We start from the raw sequence: 12,064 nt of genomic DNA on the forward strand, positions 1-12,064 counted from the left end.
ATTTCCCCTGATTCTGCGTACCTTTATCTTCTGCAGTAACCTTTTGTGTGGCACCTTATCGAATGCCTTTTGGAAATCTAAATACACCACATCCATCTAAATACACCTCTATCCACCGTGCTCGTTATCCTCAAAGAATTCCAGTAAATTAGTTAAACATGATTTCCCCTTCATGAATCCATGTTGCGTCTGCTTGATTGCACTATTCCTATCCAGATGTCCCGCTATTTCTTCCTTAATGATAGTTTCAAGCATTTTCCCCATTACAGATGTTAAACTAACCGGCCTATAGTTACCTGCCTTTTGTCTGCCCCCTTTTTTAAACAGAGGCGTTACATTAACTGCTTTCCAACCCGCTGGTACCTCCCCAGAGTCCAGAGAATTTTGGTAGATTATAACGAATGCATCTGCTATAACTTCCGCCATCTCTTTTAATACCCTGGGATGCATTTCATCAGGACCAGGGGACTTGTCTACCTTGAGTCCCATTAGCCTGTCCAGCACTACCCCCCCTAGTGATATTGATTATCTCAAGGTCCTCCCTTCCCACATTCCCGTGACCAGCAATTTTTGGCATGGTTTTTGTGTCTTCCACTGTGAAGACCGAAGCAAAATAATTGTTTAAGGTCTCAGCCATTTCCACATTTCCCATTATTAAATCCCCCTTCTCATCTTCTCAGGGACCAACATTTACTTTAGTCACTCTTTTCCGTTTTATATATCGGTAAAAGCTTTTACTATCTGTTTTTATGTTTTGCGCACGTTTACTTTCGTAATCTATCTTTCCTTTCTTTATTGCTTTCTTAGTCATTCTTTGCTGTCGTTTAAAATTTTCCCAATCTTCTAGTTTCCCACCACGCTTGGCCACCTTGTACGCATTGGTTTTTAATTTGATACTCTCCTTTATTTCCTTGTTTATCCACAGCTGGTTATCCCTTCTCTTACCGCCCTTCTTTTTCACTGGAATATATTTTTGTTGAGCACTATGAAAGAGCTCCTTAAAAGTCCTCCACTGTTCCTCAATTGTGCCACTGTTTAGTCTGTGTTTCCAGTCTACTTTAGCCAACTCTGCCCTAATCCCACTGTAGTCTCCTTTGTTTAAGCATTGTACGCTCGTTTGAGACACTACTTCCTCATCCTCAATCTGTATTACAAATTCAACCATACTGTGATCACTCATTCCGAGAGGATCTTTTACTAGGAGATCGTTTATTATTCCTGTCTCATTACACAGGACCAGATCTAAGATAGCTTGCTCCCTTGTAGGTTCTGTAACATACTGTTCTAAGAAACAATCCCGTATGCATTCTATGAATTCCTCCTCGAGGCTACCCCGTGCGATTTGATTTAACCAATCGATATGTAGGTTAAAACCCCCCCATGATTACTGCCGTTCCTTTTTCACATGCCTCCATTATTCCCTTGATTATTGTCCACCCCATTATTTGCTACCGTTAGCAACTAGGCCAATGGCGGACCCAGGGATTTGAAACTTTGAACTTAATGGTTTCGTGTTTTTTTTTAAACTAGAAGTTGAGGTTACCAGAAGCTTTTTTTTTTTTCTTTTTGCAGTTTGACAAAGGTTGCTCGCTCCACCTGGCCCAGCGTTACAGCCAACTGCTGAACTTCCAGTCTCGGAGAATGCCCATTCTTTCCAAAGAGTCGGCACCAGGCCTCATCATTGCTACAGGTGATGCTTTTTGTTTTCCAAACGAAACCTAGTAAATAATTTTTTATTTAGCACTGAACATCCTCTGCAGTTTTACATGTTCAGTTACACTACCTTCCGCCATTTGAAACCATTTCCATCCACACTAAGGGAAAACCTTCACTCAACCATTTTCAAACCACAGTAACATTAATTCAGTAGTCATTCAGACAGCAGGGCAGATTTTCCTTGTCCCTACGACTAATGGATTGCTTGGCCCAGCTGAATGCAGTCGGCCTGATTTTTATTCTCCCATCTTCCTTTAATTTTAAATAGATGAAAAACGGTGTCCCTCGTAAGCCACGCTGCTGCGTGCGCAATGTGCGTCCCATTCAAATGTTTGTGTATGTACGGTATCGACAGCGCAAAAGGCAGTGAACGGCCTGCGCGGGTCCTTGCAGAAGACTGCACACCGCGCAGCTTAGCGGGAACATAGATGGAAAATTGAATGGGCTCGTTGCTGCTCCCTGCCTGCAGGAACAGCAAAATATGCCAGTTTCTTGCCCCATGACAATGGAATGAATTACAGTACAAATTGAACCTGTGATAGTAATTACATGTCTCGTACTTTTAATTGCCACTGGATGTCTTTTAAGCAGACATTTGTATCGCATAGTGCTTACTGTGAAGTAGTTACATGTGGCAGCAGAACACTTCTAAACTAACTTCACTCTTGCTCCAGCAAGGCCTGCTTGTTCGAGTTCAATCTTGGTTAAGATTACATTGAAACTACAGAACCATGTGCAAGTGAACGTGTAGAGAATCATTCTGAGCTTGGCATATTTTTTGTCCATTTCATGGTCTCTGGAGCCTCAGCTGTGGTTTGCTCCCAAGGCTCCGTGAAAATGGCTTTTAATTTAATCATTAGGAGGTAAATGTATTGATGAATCTATCTCGTTTTCTTTTTCCTTGAGGTTCCCCACAACATAAGAACATCCGCTATTCAGTAAGATCATGGCTGATCTTCGACCTCAACTCCACTTTCCTGCACTATCCCCATATCCCTTGATTCCCTTAATACCCAAAAATCTATTGATTTCTGTCTTGAATATACAGAACGACTGAACCCCCACAGCCCCCTCGGGTAGAGAATTCCAAAGACAATGCAGCAGAAATGGAGAACTCTGTGCTGTTGTCCTTGACACTGCACTTGTCATTTTGTCCCAGTGCAATAATTTCCAGCTCTTTGTCTCACACCTGCATCTATTGGCACCTTGTGTCTCTTTATCATCATAAATTCAGATGAAATGAGCGAAGCAACGATTTTACACCAGCATTCCACAAACTCAAAAATGGTGGATCACCAGTTAATCTGTCTTTTGATGGTAGTAATTAAGGTTGGTCTGGAGACTGAGAATTCTCTGTTCCGCAAATAGTACCACATGGTTATAATCACTGGCATATGCAGGCAGGACCTCTGTGTACAGGGAGTTGTGTACAGACCACCAAACAGTAGTAGTGAGGTTGGGGACAGCATCAAACAAGAAATAAGGGATGTGTACAATAAAAGTACAGCAGTTATCACGGGTGACTTTAATCTACATATTGATTGGACTAACCTAACTGGTAGCAATGCGGTGGAGGAGGATTTCCTGGAGTGTATTAGAGATGGTTTTCGAGACCAATATGTCGAGGAACCACCTCTAGGGCTGGCCATCCTGGACTGGGTGATGTGTAATGAGAAGGGACTAGTTAGCAATCTTGTTGTGCGAGGCCCCTTGGGGAGGAGTGACCATAATATGGTAGAATTCTTTATTAAGCTGGAGAGTGACACAGTTAATTCGGAAACTCGTGTCCTGAACTTAAGGAAAGGTAACTTCGACGGTATGAGGCATAAATTGGCTAGAATAGACTGGCAAAGGATACTTAAAGGGTTGACGGTTGATAAGCAATGGCAAACCTTTAAAGATCACATGGATGAACGTCAGCAATTGTACATCCCTGTCTGGAGTAAAAATAAAATGGGGAAGGTGGCTCAACCGTGGCTAACAAGAGAAATTAAGAATAGTGTTAAAGCCAAGCAAGAGGCATATACATTGGCTAGAAAAAGCAACAAACCTGAGAACTGGGAGAAATTTAGAATTCAACAGAGGAGGACTAAGAGTTTAATTAAGAGCGGAAAATAGAGTACGAGAAGAAGCTTGCAGGGAACATAAAAACTGACTGCAAAAGCTTCTAGAAATATGTGAAGAGAAAAAGATTAGTGAAGACAAACTTAGGTCCCTTGCAGTCGGATTCAAGTGAATTTATAATGGGGAACAAAGAAATGGCAGACCAATTGAACAAATACTTTGGTTCTGTCTTCACAAAGGAAGACACAAATAACTTTCTGGAAGTACTTGGGGACCAAGGGTCTAGTAAGAAGGAGGAACTGAGGGATGTCCTTATAAGACGGGAAATTGTGTTCGGGAAATTGATGGGATTGAAGGCCGATAAATCCCCAGGGCCTGATAGTCTACATCCCAGAGTACTTAAGGAAGTAGCCCTAGAAATAGTGGATGTATTGGTGATCATTTTCCAACAGTCTATCGACTCAGGATCAGTTCCTATGGATTGGAGGGTAGCTAATGTTGCACCACTTTGTAAAAAAGGAGGGAGAAAGAAAACTGGTAATTATCGACCGGTTAGCCTGACATCAGTAGTGGGGAAAATGTTGGAATCAATCATTAAGGATGAAATAGCAGCGCATTTGGAAAGCAGTGACCGGATCGGACCAAGTCAGCATGGATTTATGAAAGGGAAATCATGCTTGACGAATCTTGAATATTTTGAGGATGTAACTAGCAGAGTGGACAGGGGAGAACCAATTGATGTGGTGTATTTGGACTTTCAAAAGGCTTTTGACAAGGTCTCGCACAAGAGATTGGTGTGCAAAATCAAAGCGCATGGTATTGGGGGTAATGTACGGGTGTGGATCGAGAACTGGTTGGCAGACAGGAAGCAGAGAGTCAGGATAAACGGGTCCTTTTCAGAATGGTAGGCAGTGACTAGTGGAGTGCCGCAGGTCTCAGTGCTGGAACCCCAGCTCTTTACAATATACATTAATGATTTAGATGAAGGAATTGAGTGTAATATCTCCAAGTTTGCGGATGACACTAAATTGGGTGGCTGTGAGGAGGAAGCTAAGAGGCTGCAGGGTGACTTGGACAGGTTAGGCGAGTGGGAAAATACATTGCAGATGCCGTATAATGTGGATAAATGTGAGGTTATCCACTTTGGGGGCAAAAGCACGAAGGCAGAATATTATCTGAATGGCGGCAGATTCGGAAAAGTGGAGGTGCATCGAGACCTGGGTGTCATGATTCATCAGTCATTGAAGGTTGGCATGCAGGTACAGCAGGTGGTGAAGAAGGCAAATGGTATGTTGGCCTTCATAGCTAGGGGATTTGAGTATCGGAGCAGGGAGGTCTTACTGCAGTTGTGCAGGGCCTTAGTGAGGCCTCACCTGGAATATTGTGTTCAGTTTTGGTCTCTTATTGAGGGAGTGCAGCGAATGTTCACCAGACTGATTCCAGAGATGGCTGGACTGACATATGAGGAGAGACTGGATCAACTGGGCCTTTATTCACTGGAGTTTAGAAGGATAAGAGGGGATCTCATAGAAACGTATAAGATTCTGACAGGACAGGACTGGAAAGGTTAGATGCGGGAAGAATGTTCCCGATGTTGGGGAAGTCCAGAACCAGGGGACATAGTCTTAAGACAATGGGTAGGCCATTTTAGGACTGAGATGAGGAGAAACTTCACTCAGAGTTGTTAACCTATGGAATTCCCTGCCGCAGAGAGTTGTTGATGCCAGTTCATTGGATATATTCAAGAGGAAGTTAGATATGGCCCTTATGGCTTCGGGGATCAAGGGGTATGGAGAGAAAGCAGGAAAGTGGTACTGAGGGAATGATCAGACATGATCTTATAGAATGACGCTGCAGGCTCGAAGGGCCGAATGGCCTACTCCTCCACCTATTTTCTATGTTTCTAAAGTTCTATGTTTTCACAGCGCTCTAAATTTGAATCCACATTTTTCCCTGATTATTTGTTTGGCCAGTACGTGTCTGCTGCCTTCCATACACTACTAAAAAGATTTCTAACCTTTTAGAATGTATTCTTGGAGGGAAGTATATATGACAAGATGGGAATTACAACTTGGCTATAAATATAAATATTTTCAATGTTTGTGTTGAACTGTATTTATCAAAGGATACAACAGTGATTTTATGTGTGTTTCTCCTTTTCCTTCGCCCTCCCTTAGGTTCCATTGGCAATAACCTGGCAAACAAACCAAATGTATATGTTTCAAGTAGTGCCGGAGCTCGGTGGCGTGAGGTAATGTGCTTTTGTACAACCTACTAACTGTCTGTTAGCTAGTTGCACTAATAAGAAAAATGCAAGGATTTAAATTCTAAATTATTTAAAAAATGTGGAAACGCTTTTAGGATGGGCAAATAATAAATTATATAACAGAGTACTTTAGCTTTGCATTGTTTCTTGCGAATTGAAGAAAGCATTGCAACAAAGTTAGCTGATGACTCCAAATTGGGAAAATTGTAAATAGTAAGGAACAAATAGAACAGTTGCTGATACATCTGAATAAGGAGTTTGGGTCAAAAAATTGCAGCTTTTAATGTGGGGAAATGGAACGCTATGAACTGGAGAAAGGAGGCAAACTGTGGGAAGTACAAAGGAAAGGGGCAGCAAGCTCACAGAGGAGGAATATTTTTCAGTTGCAATGGAAAACATCTTTAAGTCAATAGCATAATATGCAGTGCTGGTGAAACTGGCAAATGAGATCTTAAGGTGTGTAGTTTAAGAGACGGGGCACAAGTACCAAGAGGTGACAATTAGTTTGTGCAAAACACTGATCCAGCCCCACGCTGAGTGTTGTGTGCAGTTGGATACTGCCACAGAAGGTGAGGTGGCGAAGAGCTTAGAAGAGATTGCAAAAGGCAATTAAGTTGATAAATGGGATTGGCACTCGTGCTATGATAGACTATAGATAGTTTGACATTATCATTTGTCCCTATGTTTAGGGAAATAACCCAATTGCTATTTCTAAATAACCTTATTACTATTTCTTACCACAGACGCCTGTGGTAAGAACCACAGAAACTGGTGTCAAAGTTATGAAGCATTTTATTCGATTGCCATAACAATAATAAGCAACAGATCTAGAAAATACTCACAAATGGAATATGGTTCAAAATGCAGGTTGACCAAGCCATCTCGGGTGGACATGGCACTCTGCAAAGAAGAGGAAGTGCATTCTCCCGGAGTTCTGGCTAATATTTATCCCTGAACCAATACCACTGAAACAGATTATCTGGTCATTATCTCATTGCTTTTTGTGGGATCATTTGCCATGTGCCTTGTCCACCCAAGATGTCTTTCAGAACAAGGTGGCTTGGCCCAAGGTCTGTCCTGGGCACCTTTTTAAGTGGATGGTTGCAGAGCAGCGTGGGCTCGGGGTTGTCAGTCCTCTTGCTTGTGTATCATGTGCCACACAGACCAATCCATTCACAGTGATTGGAAAATAACGTTCAAGTGAAAAGGAAAAAATATGACGGTGTAAAAATGACTTAATTGGATTCTGAATCTGTCATTTGTGACTCTGGTTCAGGCTCTTGAAGGTCCACACTATTATTCTTGGGCTGACCATGGAGGTATCTTGTTGGCAATTACTCAGGGATTCCCAACTAATCAACTGAAGTGAGTAAACCAAAGAATTGACTGTACCTTTCCGATACTAAAATGTTCATTATTACAATCTCTGACTGAAAAACTATTTCAATTATTTTATAATTTCACTTTTTGGTCTCTTTTTCCCACCCCCAGCCCTATTCAATTAGGACTTTGTTTGATATTTTTAAGCATTATTTTTGTACCATATGCATTTCACAATGTAGTGTGAATTTAACACAACAGAGAGATAAGTACACAGGGAAATTCTCCAGCTATTTGATGCAGCAGTTCGACTATTTTCATTTTTACCTGTGCATCACTCTTTCAATAAAAAGGTACAGCACCAATGAGGGGGAGACGTGGAAGATCTTTACCTTCACTGAAAAGTCTGTTGTTGTATACGGATTGCTCACAGAGCCAGGGGAGAAAAGCACTATCTTCACAATCTTTGGCTCGTACGCTGAACAGGCCCACGGTTGGCTCATACTGCAGATCAACACAACGTTAGCATTGGGTAGGTCCCTGTTGAAGTACTGGTGATTTTAGTTATTTTTATGAAACTCAACCTGCTTTTCCCCACTCTCCCAGCAGAAAAAGTTTGGGAAGGAGAAGAAAATGGGCTGTAGCTCTGACCAGCTAACCTAAATAGATTTGCTTGAAAAAAATGTTGGATGGGAACTTCCAAAGTGCCGTAACCTGCAGGGTTACAGACCTAGAGCTGGTAATTGGGATTAGACTGGATAAACTCTTGTTGGCTGGTGCAGATATGATGGTAAGTACTGCAGGGAATCGAATACGGCCAGGGTGATCTCCTGGACTATTTTCGATCGCCTGGATGGGTCGGAGAGGAATTTTCCCAGATTTTTTTTTTCCCCCTCCAAATGGGCCTGGGTTTTATCTGGTTTTTGCCTCTCCCAGGAGATCACATGGCTCCGGTTGGGGTGGAGTGTAGAATGTTTCAGTGTAAGGGGTCCGCCATTGTTCATAGGTTTATATGTAATCTTTAGGGCTGCTGACCGAGAGCCTTGTGGCTCTTTGTTGGCTGGCGTGGACATGATGGGCTGAAATGGTCTCCTTCAGTGCTGTAATTTTCTTCAAATCCCTTGCTTATTCACATCTGAAGATGGTGATTCATTTGCAACGCTCCAGAATTCCCCAAATTTTTCTCTCGTGCAAGAGCCCATGGACTATAAGCATTGTGGGGACATCGCATCCATAATGGTTCCTGCACTTAACCAGACTCCAGAAAAACAGTGGCTGGATTTGAACATTCTCTCTGAAATGGAAGGTTGGTTTATCTGCTCCTCCAAGGTAATTAGCAAGTGACTTTTTTTTTTAATGCAATCATTAACAGCAGACTTTATTTTCCAGATGGATACACAGGAAATATTTCAAACATTAAAATGCAGTTATAGAAAATGCAAAGCAGGAGAACATTATTTGCTTTGCAACTGTTATGCTATCCGGCCACAACCCCATGTTTTGTGGCATTGAGGGTAATTGGATAGCTCCTATAGCAACTCTAGTTGATATTCACTAGCCCTGCATAGACCATTGATCAAACCAAGTCTTTCTGGTGTGTGTCATTTGATATTTTTGAAAGTTCACTGAGGGAAACCTATACACACTACGATAACCATATTATAAATGCTTGAAACAATGGTGCATTCTGTATTTATTTTAAGGCCTAACATTATAAGTTGTGATATTCTCATTTTATGATTGGGGTGGGACGCCTTTGTAACTCGGTTGAGCATGTGGTTTGAGATGTTTTATGTGAGCCTCTTCTGTGATGTCGATATATATGTGGCAGGCCTCTGGTTGTCTTGTAATCTGTTGGCATATTTCAATTTGCAAAGATTGGGATGTGTTGTATTGTGTGTAGTTTATGCGGCATATTATATTTTGTGCTTTATGTTCTGGCAGTTTACTGTAAAGGAGCAATATTTCTCTTTGTAATTGTCACATCTATAGTCTCTCAGATAAAAGGAGATACAACGGGGCTTCTGTTACCTTGGCAGGCTGGGATTGTCCATGTGGGTGGGAGCAACAACCTGCAGTCTAACTTTGTTAGCCAGATTTCACCTGGTGTTGGGACAAACAACATGGGCTCACTGCTAGGTCATCATTCAGGATGGTCTGAAGAGATGGGATCGGCTGGAATGGAATTGTGGAAGAGCATAGTAACAAAACTTGCAGAGAATCCTGGGAGGGATGAGGCTGCAGTTTTGGCTACATTACCTATTTCAAACAACTGGACTGTCTGGTAGTTCCCAGAATAGTGAATTGACATTGAACTCGATCTAAACACATTTAATCTACTTGCATTATACTTGCTTTAGTAAACTGAATAGTGTTTGCTTTTTGCACTTTAAAAAAAATTATCCTTTGGTCGGATAGCATAACATTTGCAAACCAAATCATGTTCCTGCTTTGCATTTTCCATAACTGCATTTTAAAATTTGAAGTACTTCCTGTGTATCCATCTGGAAAATAAAGTCTGCTGTTAATGATTACATCAAAAGGAAGTCACAAGGTAGCCAGCTTGCCAATTACCTTGGAGGAGCAGAGAAACCAACTTGTCATTTCAGAGTGTTCAAATCCACACACCGTTTTTATGGTTAAATTTTGCTATTTGTTAGAAGGCTCCTTATGCAAGGGGAATTGTTTGATTGTGAATTGAGTGTGAAATCCTGCAAAACTAATCCCTTTCCTCTTTCTGGTGAATCTTCTGCTTTATTTGTACAGAAAGACCTGACTGCTGATTTGCGTATAATGCATGTGGGAATCACGGTGCAGCCATACTGGAGGTGGCAGACTGCCAGTTAACATTTTCCTACTCTATCTGTAATTACCCGTGTCATACTCTTCACTGGGGAACCAGTATAGTCAGTAGATAATGTGTAAAGGCTTCCAGCAACCCAATAACACAACCTGTAACCGTTTCAATACAAAACATTATTACCCAACATAATTCTGCATTGTTTAAAAAAATATATATATTCACAATCGCAAATTGTCCAAAATGCAAATCTTTCTATTTTAAACTTAAAAATGCAAGTGATTTCCTTCCTTCTTCCTTCCTCCCACATTCTGCACTATATAAACTTGAGGTCATACAAAACTCAGCAGAAGAGGCCAGAATTTGAGGAGCGCAGACATCTTGTTGAGTTGTGAGGCTGTAATCCTTTTCAGCCTCACACCCCAACAAGATGTCTGTGCTCCTCCAATTCTGGCCTCTTGAACATCTCTCATTATAACTGCTCAACCATCGGTGGCCGTGCCTTCAGCTGTTTGGGTCCTAAACTCTGGAACTTCCTCCCTAAACCTCTCCGCCTCGCTACCTCACTACCTCGCTTTCCTCCTTTTAAGATACTCCTTAAAACCTACCTCTTTAACCAAGCTTTTGGTCATCTGCCTTAATTTCTTCTTTTGTGGCTCAGTGTCAAATTTATCTGTTTTGTCTTGTCACACTGTTGTGAAGCACCTTGGGACATTTTACTACGTTAAAGCCGCTATATAAATTTTTTATTATTATTATAATAGGAGTGCCTTGTTCTGAGAACGATTACAAATTGTGGTCCCCCTCTGATGAACATGGAAACGAGTGTTTGCTTGGCCGAAAAATTGTGTACAAGCGAAGAACTCCACATGCAACCTGCTTCAATGGGGAAGACTTCGACAGGCCTATCACAGTCAGCAACTGTTCCTGTACAAGAGAGGACTATGAATGGTAATTCAGGCAACAAACTTTATTTTTTTTAAAAAGCCCCAAAAAGACTGGTAATGGGCTTTGTAGCTATCACACTCCAGCTCTATGTACTATTTGTCCAGGTAACCCACATCCTTTATATGATGGATGTGCCCTGTTGGAGATGCTTAAACAAATCAGTTCATCTATCACCATCATATCATCTTCTCTCCAATATTAATTGCACAATATCTTGAGCATCAAGCATTAGTTTATTCAACAGTGATGTTGTAAATGAATCATGCAGTACCAGATGTGGGTGAATGGGTTGTCAATTTTAATCTATTCTTGTAGAGGATAAATGCAAGTCTGTAATATATCATGTATGGGAAATAAGGTATTCTGAGCCTCCCTGCATAATGGAGCATGCCCCAACTGAGGCAGGCAGGTTACTTGATCATGGCCTTTGCCAGTGTTGTGTGAGGAGGTTGCTTCCTGTCGGGGAAACAACTTAGCTGTCAAATTCAGTTATTACAGATCATGACCCCTATTAGAAGAGTGCAATATTGTCTCTCTCATGCATTTGAATGCATCAACTATTCTTCTTAAATGCACATACACTTTATTATTGCTAGTGAAAAATCACTGATCATTAAATAGTCGCTAAACAAATTCTGTTTACTTCAACCTGGGTTTCCCGATAGTAATAGATTACTCATTTGCCCAAGGATGGTTAAACCAAGCAAGTGAGGAAGGTCCCAGGTTTGATCTCTGGATTGTGCTGAAATAACTGATCTTAGCAGGGCTGGCAATAGGGGTGCTCAGGATAAGGATAGGATTGGGTATGGCAATAATGCCCCACCACATGATCCAAGAGTTTGCTGAGGCTTGCTGTTTCAGCTCATGTGACAAATGGGCACTTTACATCGGATATACTGCACAGAAACAGGCCATTCGGCCCAACCAGTCCGTGCCGGAGTTTATGCTCC

The 12,064-nt window shown here is 41.6% G+C and overlaps 1 protein-coding gene across 3 annotated transcripts in view; it reads left to right on the plus strand.

Moving 5' to 3' along the window:
• The window catches only part of sorl1 (sortilin-related receptor, L(DLR class) A repeats containing), a 221,278-nt gene that overhangs the window by 119,731 nt on the left and 89,483 nt on the right, over positions 1–12,064 (plus strand). For 2 of the 3 annotated variants that reach the window (XM_070894543.1, XM_070894544.1), the window contains exons 10-14: positions 1,573–1,690; positions 5,958–6,031; positions 7,323–7,411; positions 7,720–7,898; positions 10,931–11,117. In XM_070894543.1, the coding sequence (XP_070750644.1) occupies positions 1,573–1,690; positions 5,958–6,031; positions 7,323–7,411; positions 7,720–7,898; positions 10,931–11,117 (647 nt within the window). The remainder of the gene's footprint in view (positions 1–1,572; positions 1,691–5,957; positions 6,032–7,322; positions 7,412–7,719; positions 7,899–10,930; positions 11,118–12,064) is intronic. The other variant, XM_070894545.1, reaches the window with a different exon arrangement.

Source organism: Pristiophorus japonicus, chromosome 11 (assembly GCF_044704955.1).
Source record: "Pristiophorus japonicus isolate sPriJap1 chromosome 11, sPriJap1.hap1, whole genome shotgun sequence".
In the NCBI taxonomy this organism is placed as follows: Eukaryota; Metazoa; Chordata; class Chondrichthyes; family Pristiophoridae; genus Pristiophorus; species Pristiophorus japonicus.